Source organism: Balaenoptera physalus, assembly GCF_965194825.1.
Source record: "Balaenoptera physalus genome assembly, chromosome: 12".
In the NCBI taxonomy this organism is placed as follows: domain Eukaryota; kingdom Metazoa; phylum Chordata; class Mammalia; order Artiodactyla; family Balaenopteridae; genus Balaenoptera; species Balaenoptera physalus.
Genome location: NC_138897.1, coordinates 54,408,739 through 54,419,476, shown reverse-complemented (window position 1 = coordinate 54,419,476; position 10,738 = coordinate 54,408,739). Strand labels below are relative to the sequence as shown.

Below are 10,738 nucleotides of genomic sequence, written 5' to 3'. Positions count from 1 at the left end.
TTCAATTGTTACTAAGAATACATATTTTAAGAAAAAGCTTGTGTTAATTTTTGACTATGTAAATACTATTCATTCATTGTTAAAAGAATTAGAAAATACACAGAATTTTTTTAAAAAAGGATCACTTAGTTAACTAATGAGAACCTACTGCATAGCACAGGGAACTCTACTCAATTCTCCATGGTGACCTAAATGGGAAGGAAATCCAAAAACGAGGGGATATATGTATACGTATAGCTGATTCAATTTGCTGTACAGCAGAAACTAACACAATATTGTAAAGCAACTATACTTCAATAAAAATTAAAAAAAAAAAAAAAAGGATCACTTAGAGTATCTCCAAACAGAGATGTCCTCTGTTAAGGGTTTGGTGTATAATCTAGATTTTCTTCTGAGTATATATCTAATCTGCTTATTGGTTAAAATTTTGTTTTAATTTACAAAAAAATGGAGTCATACTTTGCATACTATTTTATAACTTCCTTTTTTAAATTTAACAATATACCATGATCATTTTTCCATAAATGTATCTCTAAATGTGTAAATCTTTTTTTTTTTTAATAAATTTTATTTATTTATTTATTTTTGGTTGAGTTGGATCTTTGTTGCTGCGCGCAGGCCTTCTCTAGTTGTGGCGAGCGGGGGCAACGCTTCGTTGTGGTGCGTGGGCTTCTCATTGCAGCGGCCTCTCTTGTTGCAGACCACGGGCTCTAGGCATCTGTAGTTGTAGCACACGGGCTCAATAGTTGTGGCTCACGGGCTCTAGAGTGCAGGCTCAGTAGTTGTGGCACATGGGCCTAGTTGCTCTGCAGCATGTGGGATCTTCCTGGACCAGGGCTTGAACCAGTGTCCCCTGCATTGGCAGGCGGTTTCTTAACCACTGAGTCACTAGGGAAGTCCCTAAATGTGTAAACCTTAACGCTAATTAATATTCCATAGTGTGAATGGATCTCTTATGTTAGGATCATTCAGTTGTATTCACTTTTTCTAACAGCAAGATTTCAAACACTAAAAATTTTAAAAAGTGTCTCAAACTTCACTGAATCTTTAATGAAGCCACCAAAAATGGAAATCATTCATAAAGTCAAAACTCTTTGGCTTCCCTGGTGGCGCAGTGGTTGAGAATCTGCCTGCCAATGCAGGGGACACGGGTTCGAGCCCTGGTCTGGGAAGATCCCACATGCCGCGGAGCAGCTGGGCCCGTGAGCCACAGCTACTGAGCCTGCACGTCTGGAGCCTGTGCTCCGCAACAAGAGAGGCCGCGACAGTGAGAGGCCCGCGCACCGCGATGAAGAGTGGCCCCCACTTGCCACAACTAGAGAAAGCCCTCGCACAGAAACGAAGACCCAACACAGCCAAAAATAAATAAATAAATAAAATTAAAAAAAAAAAAAAAAAACTCTTTAAGAGTCTGGACCACAGGAATTCCCTGGTGGTCTAGTGGTTAGGACTCTGTGCCAGGAGCCCAGGTTCGATCCCTGACTGGGGAACTAAGATCCTGCAAGCCACATGGCGCGGCCAAAAAAAGTTTGAGTCACATTCCTTTAAGAGGAAAGGAATGACAGAGTGGTGTTCTGTTGCAGAAAGTATTTAAATGCTCTGATGCAAAACATAGATACTGGACTAGGTTCAAGGTATAGAACTTGAAGGCACACAGTTGTTCCTGGCTCGCTTTGAAGCTGAGGCCATAGCCATCTTAGTCAAACAGTTATGTTTTCTCCGGCAGATTTTTCAGCTGGTCTCATTTCACTGATAAAGAAGGCTTCCTACTTAAATTCTAGAGTAGTAAACTTTTATTCATTTTGTGAAGAGACTGTATGTACTTGGAAAATCAAATGGACAATAAGAGTAACTTACATTGTCCACTCGATAACTGTACCCTAGTTAAATTATGTTTGTGTGTGTTTGTATGTAAAATAGTAAAATATTCAGAACATAAATTTTTTATTTGTTCAGTTTTGTTTTATTACCTGAGTTGATAAGCAGAATATTTGGACAATTAATGACTTAGTCCCTCATTTAGAAGGAGCTGTAATCTGAATGTTTGTGTCTCCCCAAAATTCGTATTTTGAAATCCTAATTCCCAAAGGTGATGGTATTAGTAGGTGGGGCTTTTGGGAGGTGTTAAATCATGACAGTGGAACCCTCATGAATGGGATTAGTACTCTGGACTAAGACAGAAGGTAAATGAATAAGTATTTTTCAACATCTTTAATTTTACAAATATTTTAACAGATAAATCTAATAAAATCAAGATATAATCTTCCCCCTACATTTTTTCTTTTCTTACATAGAGACAGAACGCATTTTGCCTTCCTATGTATCCTATTTTATTATTATAAGTTTCTATAGGAAGGAAATGTAATAAACATAATTATTGCTAAACTCCAAATATCAGGACAAGTGCTGGGTAAGGAGGAGTATATTTTTTTCAACTAGAAAATTAAAGTTCCCATTAGCAAGGCAAATTATAAAGCAAACATAAGAGAAAAATGTTCAAGGTCACCTTAAAGAGAAAGTATACTTCCTCAAGTCAAGCCTCTTAGTAACTTGATAGAGGTTATTTACATACCTAAATAAAGTATGTGAGTTGGAGGTGGGGTTTAATGGAAGTTTAGAAAAGGGTAGTTCTCAGAGCAAACTTCTGAGCCTTCCTTCCTCTAGCATTCACTGAACTATACTACACGGAGAGAGAAAAACCAAGGCTCAACAATTTGCCCATCTAGTAAAGAGCAGGTCTAAGATTCAAACCCACTAGATGGTTTTGCTTCGCTGAAAATGTTGCGTGGCTCCATTTAATTCATTCACTTAGCAAGTATTTATTAAATACCTTTTCTGTGCAAGGCATTTTGCCAGTGGCAATGGAGGATATAAGATGAATCAGATATTTGTGGAGTAGTAGAAAGAGATGTACTTTGGCTTCACACAGACTGGTTAGATTCCCAGCTTCATGGATAAATTACTTTTACAGTTTTTAAGTCAGTAAAATGAGGTGGTAAAGAAAGAAAGAGAGGGAGGGAGAGAAAGAAAGAGAGAGAAAGAAAGAAAGAAAAAAAGAAAGGAAGGAAGAAGGAGAAAGAAAGGTAGCTCCTAAGACCAGCACGCAAAAGGTGCTCAATAAATTTAGTTTTCCTCTCTTCAACTTCACGTGGAGGGGTTTTCTGTCAGGTAAGTGATCAAGTAAGTCTTCATAAAATGGGGAATGTTGCGATTGATTTGGGTCATGAGATGGGTTCTTGATTTGGACTGGCTGAGATGTGGGAGATGGCAAACGCAGTGACGTGTGAGGACTGTGAGGAGATCCTGTCCGCTGGAACAGACAGGCAGGGAGAGACCTAGAAGCTGTAAACGTCACGTTGCCTGCCTACCTGCATAATCTATCTCATTCAGTATAGTGTCGGTTCCTACAAATATATAATATTAGGACAACAGCCTGAAATCAAGGCATCCTCTCTGATTAGATCTCTAAGGGGCATGTTTTCCCATATTTGACTTGTATTATTGATTCATTTGCCACACTCTTTTCACTTATTAAAAGAATATCTAGCATTGCACTTAAAATCTAAGCCCTAGAATCTGAGGATGTAGGAATCAAAAGACACTGTCCCAGTTTTCAAGCAGACAGACACGTAAACAACTTAAATAAGCTCAAAGGTGACAGAGACATCTACAGCAACGCCGAGGAAGGAAGAGATTTTCCCCTGGGGCAGCTCAACCCTAAATTAATTATTCGAAAATAGGCACATTTTACGGACTGTAAAATTATACGCCATGCTTAAACATTTAAAAGAAAGAAATGGAAGTTTTTTTTTCACAGTGTCAAATGCAATGCTCATTCTAACGACGCTATACAGCCAAGCCCGCAGAAAAACAGTGAGGAAGCGTGATTGAGTTCTTACTTTGTTACCGTTCTCTGAAATCGGTCCTCCACACTGTTTCCTTAAAAAGTAGAAGCCTGTGGAAAGTATAGTCCGGGCTCTTCAAGAAACACGCAACTGGGGATACCAAGGAGAGAGCAGAACGCGGATGCCGCAGTTTTCCAAGTACTGTCTGGCCTCCCCACGTGGTAGATTTTTGGCAACTCGCCCCTCCTTCTTCAGGATTCAGAGGCGGATTCTAAGGCCCTCTGGAGCCGTCCCTACTGACGTCACGAGCGCGATTCCAGTCTGTGGCCAATCACGCGGCCGGAGTCTGGGGGAAGCCCGGTGCAGCGGCGGCGGCTGGTGCGCGTGCGCGAGGTCTCCGCGTGGCTATATAAACATGGCTGGCGTGGCTGCGCGGAGGGGCTGTGCGGAGCGCGCGTAGGGGGCTTTGGGCCGCTCTGGGTTTGTAGTTTTGAAATTTCTGGCGGGGGAATCCGCCGCGCAGAGTTTTGGTGGAAGGTGGGAGCCGAAGTGACGCCCTTCCGGGAGCCGCGCAGCCGGGCTCCGCTGTATCTGGTCCCGAGGCTGAGGGGCCGGGTTGATCCGGCGCACGTGTGAGCGCCGCTGAGGAAGCGGCGAGCGGCCGAGCAGGTGTGGCTGCCGGCGGGGCCGCGCGGACTGGAGGAAGGTCCGGGACGCCGGGGTCCCGCTGTCCAGCCGGCGCCGGTCACTGACTCGTGTGGCGGCCCCGGCGCCTCTCCCTAGCGATGCTGTGGAGCCGGAACTGCACTGGAGTCGGCTGCCGCTTGTCAAGCGTCCCCTCGCCTGTGCTCCCGGAACGGCGGCGCCTCAGCTGCCGCTGATCCACCTGGGGATGCCCGCGGGCCTCACAGAACCGGCCGGCGCCGCTCCCCCCGCCGGTGTGGGCGCCTCCGGGACCGTGACCATGGCCCCCGCCGCGGCTCTGCCCGTCCGGGTGGAGAGCACTCCGGTGGCCTTGGGCGCCGTGACTAAGGCTCCTGTCAGTGTCTGCGTGGAGTCCACGGCGTCCCAGCCGCTGCGGTCCCCCGTGGGGACCCTGGTGACAAAAGTGGCTCCTGTCAGTGCTCTTCCTAAACTCAGCAGCGGCCCTCGTCTGCCAGCTCCTCAGATTGTCGCTGTGAAAGCCCCCAACACCACAACAATCCAGTTGCCTGCTAATTTGCAGCTTCCTCCAGGTATGTCGCTCACCTTTTCCGGCTTATCCCTCGGGCCAGCCAGCGGTGACACGGGAAACGTCGCAGCCCGGGATTGCGCCTTCTCGCTGGGAGTTCTAAACAACTCAGCCAGGAGAACCTTTCATAATCTTGACTTTGCGGGGCAGTGATTTGGCGTTGCAATCAAGATAGCCTCTTTGAGTCCTTACTGCATAGTTTTTCTTTTTCTATTTAAAGAGAGCATCTTTTCCCTTACGTGACACAGGAAAAGCTGGAGCAGCATATTCAGGAGGGCCTTTGAGGCACTGGCTCTTAGGTGCGGGAAGATAAAGAGTATCGCTAAAGTTTGTTTTCATATGGAGAAAGGATCAATTTTTATATCCACACGCTTAGATTACTATGTTAAAAAAAAAAAGTGTTTTTAAAAGCCTCTTGTGTGTTAAGACCGAAAGTGAATTTTAAATTTAAACAAGCCTAAGTAAGTTTACTGCTTAGAAATGAATAATATTGCTTCCCGCACAATTTTCAGATGGGTGATGATTGTAAGTAACTTTGAGTTAGAAGGATCCCTCTCACAGGGAGCAAATGCCGGAGTTGACAGGTCAGAGCCAAGGGGTGGTTATTTGTGAAGCATTGTGTGAATGCTACCGTTAATGAGCCTGTGACTACTTTATGTACTAGAGTTTACTCTGTGGGGCTGTTTTTTATGACTGAGACAAAGGTTTTGCTTTGTGATCATTTGCATATTGTAAATATGCAGAATGGTGTTTGAGTGTTCTACCTTGTTTTCTTTCCTCAAATGAAAGTCACTTGGAATTTCAGTGGGGAAAAAAAGCACATGTTATCTTCTTTGGGAAAAAACTCTATTCATAATTTGATTGTTTTCTATGTATTTTGCTGAGCAGCAGTGGGAACTCTGACCCCCAAAGGTGGTAAAGAAGTGGAAGCATTTGGTTCACGTGATGTCAGTTTCCCCTAGCAAAATGAGAGCGCCTCTTTTGTAGCTAATGTTCTGTTGTAGCTGTGTTTTAGTTTTGTATGGTACACGACGTACATACACTTAAGGCTGTGTGCACCACTGGATACATTTTATGCTGGTTCTAAATTGTCATCCTACATGCACTCTTATAAAGTAGCTATGAATGTGTTTGAATGAAATTACTCCTAATTTGTTAAAAACAAAATTCCTATCTAGTCAGTGAAGTTTGTCTAGAAACAATCAAAAAAGTATTAAGAGAGAAGAACTTTCAGGAGTGGAAACTTGCTGGTAAGTGGGAACGGGTCACTTATTGAGGGCGTACTGTGCTAAGCACTTTTTAAAAAAATTGACCTACAGTTGACATACAACATTATATTGCTGGGCACTTTTTATCCATTATTTATATTCTTTTGTTTGCTGGTCATAATAGATAGATAGCAAATAAGGAAAAAGGTCTCTGAGGGTAAAGAATTTGCCCAATGCCAGACAAGTCATAGATGTCAGAGGGAATTTGAATTCAGGTCTGTTTAACTCTACTCTTTCCGAAACACTGTGCTTACCACTTGGTGTGTGTACAATATGCCTCCTTGCGTAGCAATGTTAAAAGGCGATTTATAGAATTTTAGAGCCTGATCTTTTTATTACACAGAGAAACCAAAACTGAAACTTGCTAGAGCAAAACAGCAGCAAACCAGGACCACAGCCTAAGTATGCACTACACTAAAACTTGTTATGCTGTCGACCATGGATAAACTCCCACAAAAGAGAGGAGATAAGTTGCCTTTAGGAGTTGTTATTTAGAGAGGAGGTGAGAAGGTACCTTGAAGAGCAGCTTTTGGAATTTCTGCTGAGGGGTGGCAGAAGAACATACTCATATTTGTGCTCTCACAGATGCACAATAAGATAACCAATACTTGAGGAATGACATAGAAACACTGATTAAAATAACGTTTTAAAAAGGTCTTGTTCTACTTCTTTTATATACTGAGGATTAGCAGAGGATTACTCAAGGATGCTTAAATTACATAGGAGTCAGCTCTCATTTTCCCAAGGTAATGAATACTTTAAGTATTTGATTTCTCTTTACTTCAGAATTTCCTCTGTGAACAGAACTAGTTTTTAAAAAATATGCATATGCACCACAGGTTTTTCTAGGGAGCAGGAGCTGGAAACAAAAAGGGGGGCATTGTGAGGAAATGAAAGAAACTGTAGCAAAGCCCTGAAGATTATTCTGTTGAATATTTTTGGTAATCTCTTCAGTCTTCTTTTTTATGAATTTGTGGGATTTAGACCAGACTGTGGCTCTTTCCGGTTTTGGTATTCTGTGTCTCTTCTATCATGTATTTCAGAGTGGATTGCTTCTTTTATGTCATAGACTGTGCTTCATAAATTCTGCTTCTCAGTCTTACTGTACAGAAGTTTGTGAAAGTTGCTTGTGAAATGGTTTGGGTCCTTTTTCATCAACTCCTTCATGCTGAGACGTGGTATAGGTTTTGCATTTCTCAAATTCCTGAATTAGTTCCTGGATAATCTTCGTGGTTCTTGTTTCCACCCTAGCTTTATCAAAGGAATATTATGTGATCATCTGCTCCACAGTTGTAACAGTGCTCGTGGACGTCATGAAATGAGAGGCAGTTGTCTTCAGTGCTCACCATATGCGCCATCCACTGTTTGGATTTCAAAGGCTGTGAAGTCACTTTAACTCATATTTGAGTTAGAAAGACTCAAAGGTTGTGGACCTTAAGGCATTAATAACAACTACCACCAATAACTTTAAAATTCATAAATTTGCTCATATTGTCTCATTTGATCCCTTTAACAGTCCTGCAAAGTAAGTATAAGTCTCTCAGTCCACAAACATGGGATGTCTTTCCATTTATTTAGATGTTTAATTTCTTTCAGCAAGTTTGTAGTTTCCAGAGTATTGCTTTTGCACTTATTTTGTTAAATTTATTCCTAAAGTATATTATTTTTGATGCTATTGTAAATGGAATTTTTTTCCCTTAATTCCATTTATAGTTAGTCATTGGAAATGTATAGAAATACAGTTGTTGTTTTTTTTAATTGATCTTGTATCCTTCTTCCTAGCTGAACTCGTTTATTAATTTTAATGGCTTTTTTTGTGGATTTGTTTCGATTTTTATATAGAAGATCATAATATATGTGAATAGATAGTTTTACTTTCTATTCTGGATGCCTTTTATTTTATTTTCTTGCTTAATTGCCCTGGTTAGGACTCTCAGTATAATGTTAAATAAAAGTGGTAGTGATTGTAGGCATCTTTGTCTCATTCTTCATCTCAAATGTTCCTGATCTTAGGGGAAAAGCATTTAGTCTTTCACCACTAAGTATGGTGTTCGCTGTGGGTCTTAAACCAACCTTGCATACTGAGATAAATATCACTTGGTTACGGGGTATAACACTTTTTAAATGTTGCTGGATTCAGTTGGTAGTACTTTGTTGAGAATTTTTGCATTGGTATACATAAGACATTTTGGTCTCTAGTTTTCTTGTGATGTCTCTGTTTGGTTTTAATATCAGGGTAATACCGACCTTACAGAATGAATTGACACATGTTTCCTCTTCTGTTGTTTAGAAGAATCTGTGAAGGATTTATTTTTCCTTAGATGTTTGGTAGAATTCATCAGTGAAGCCATCTGGAACTGAGCTTATCTTGTGGATGCTATTTTTGATTATTAATTCAATCTGTGTTTGTTAGAGATATATTCAGGTTGCCCATTTTCTTTTTTTTTTAATTTTTATTTATTTATTTATTTATTTTATTTATGGCTGTGTTGGGTCTTCGTTTCTGTGCGAGGGCTTTCTCTAGTTGCGGCAAGCGGGGGCCACTCTTCATCACGGTGCGCGGGCCTCTCACTATCGCGGCCTCTCTTGTTGCGGAGCACAGGCTCCAGATGCGCAGGCTCAGCAATTGTGGCTCATGGGCCTAGTCGCTCCGCGGCATGTGGGATCTTCCCAGACCAGAGCTCGAACCCATGTCCCCTGCATTGGCAGGCAGATTCTCAACCACTGCGCCACCAGGGAAGCCCAGGTTGCCCATTTTCTTAAGTTAGTTTTAGTAGTTTATGTGTTTCTAGGAATTTGTCCATTTCATATTATTTTTTATTTTTTTATTTTTTAAATAAATTTATTTATTTATTTTATTTTTAGCTGTGTTGGGTCTTCGTTTCTGTGCGAGGGCTTTCTCTAGTTGTGGCGAGCAGGGGCCACTCTTCATTGCGGTGAGCGGGCGTCTCACTATCGCGGCCTCTCTTGTTGTGGAGCACAGCCTCCAGATGCGCAGGCTCAGTAGTTGTGGCTCATGGGCCCAATTGCTCTGTGGCATGTGGGATCTTCCCAGACCAGGGCTCGAACCTGTGTCCCCTGCACTGGCAGGCAGATTCTCAACCACTGCGCCACCAGGCGAGTCCCATTTCATATTATTTATCCAATTTATTGGTTTATAATAGGCCATAGTATTCTATTATAATCCTTCTTTCTGTAAGATTAGTGGTCATATCCTCTCTTTCATTCCTGATTTTAGCAGATTGAGCCTTCTCTCCTTTTCTCTTAGTTAATCTAGGTAAAGATTTGTCAATTTTTTTGGTCTGTTCAGAGAACCAACTTTTGATTTTTCTCAGTTGTTCTTCTATTCCCTATTCTATTGACCTCTGCTCTAATCTTTATTAATTTTCTTTCGTCTGCTTGCTATAGTTTTTATTTTGCTTTTTTCCCCAATGTCTTAAGATAGAAGGTTAAGTTATTAATTCAAATAATCCTTCTTTTATTAATTTTATTTTATTTTTTTTGAAATGCAAATATAATAATGTCTCTCCTACTTGAAATCTTTCAGGGCTTCCCACATCTACTCAGATCTTTTATTTTTAAATATAAATTTATTTATTTATTTATTTATTTTTGGCTGTGTTGGGTCTTCATTGCTGCGCATGGGCTTTCTCTAGTTGCGGCGAGCAGGGGCTACTCTTCGTTGTGGTGCGTGGGCTTCTCATTGTGGTGGCTTCTTTTGTTGCGGAGCATGAGCTCTAGGTGCGCGGGCTTCTGTAGTTGTGGCTCGCAGGCTCTAGAGCGCAGGCTCAGTAGTTGTGGCGCACGGGCTTATTTGCTCCGCGGCATGTGGGATCTTCCCGGACCAGGGCTTGAACCCGTGTTCCCTGCATTGGCAGGTGGATTCTTAACCACTGTGCCACCAGGGAAGCCCTAATCCTACTTTTAAAATAGAGGGATTTACAACAACAGTCGACCTGTGAACAACACAGGTTTGCACTGCACAGGTCCACTTATACTCAGATTTTTTTCGATAAGTCCATACTATGGTACTACATGAGCTGCAATCAGTTGAATCTGTGGATGTGGAACTTCAGATATGGAGGGCCAACTGTAAAGATACATGCAGATTTTCAACGGAACAGGGGTGTGGGGCGTCAGTACCTCCAACCCCCGCGTTGTTCAGGGTCAGCTGTATAAATTTCCCTTAGACACTACTTCAGCTGCATCACATAAATTTGGGTATGTTGTGTCTTCATTTTCATTCATATCAAAGTGTAGTCCAGTTTCCCTTGTGATTTCTTAATTGACCAACTGGCTACTTAGGAGTAATTAATTTCTACATATTTATGAGGTCCCCTAATTTCTTTTTGTTGCAGATTTCTAATTTCATTCCATTGTAGTTGAAGACCACA

The 10,738-nt window shown here is 41.7% G+C and overlaps 1 protein-coding gene across 9 annotated transcripts in view; it reads left to right on the top strand.

The window, feature by feature from the left end:
• Nucleotides 1-4,247: 4,247 nt before the first annotated feature.
• TAF4B (TATA-box binding protein associated factor 4b) overlaps nt 4,248-10,738 on the top strand; it is a 141,367-nt gene continuing 134,876 nt past the window's right edge. For 7 of the 9 annotated variants that reach the window (XR_014251500.1, XR_014251501.1, XR_014251502.1 and 4 more), the window contains exon 1: nt 4,248-5,080. Coding sequence is in view for 5 of the 9 variants with exons in the window: in XM_082416039.1 (XP_082272165.1) it covers nt 4,738-5,080 (343 nt within the window). In the remaining 4 variants the exon portion in view is untranslated. The remainder of the gene's footprint in view (nt 5,081-10,738) is intronic. The other 2 variants (XM_082416037.1, XM_082416036.1) reach the window with 1 other exon arrangement.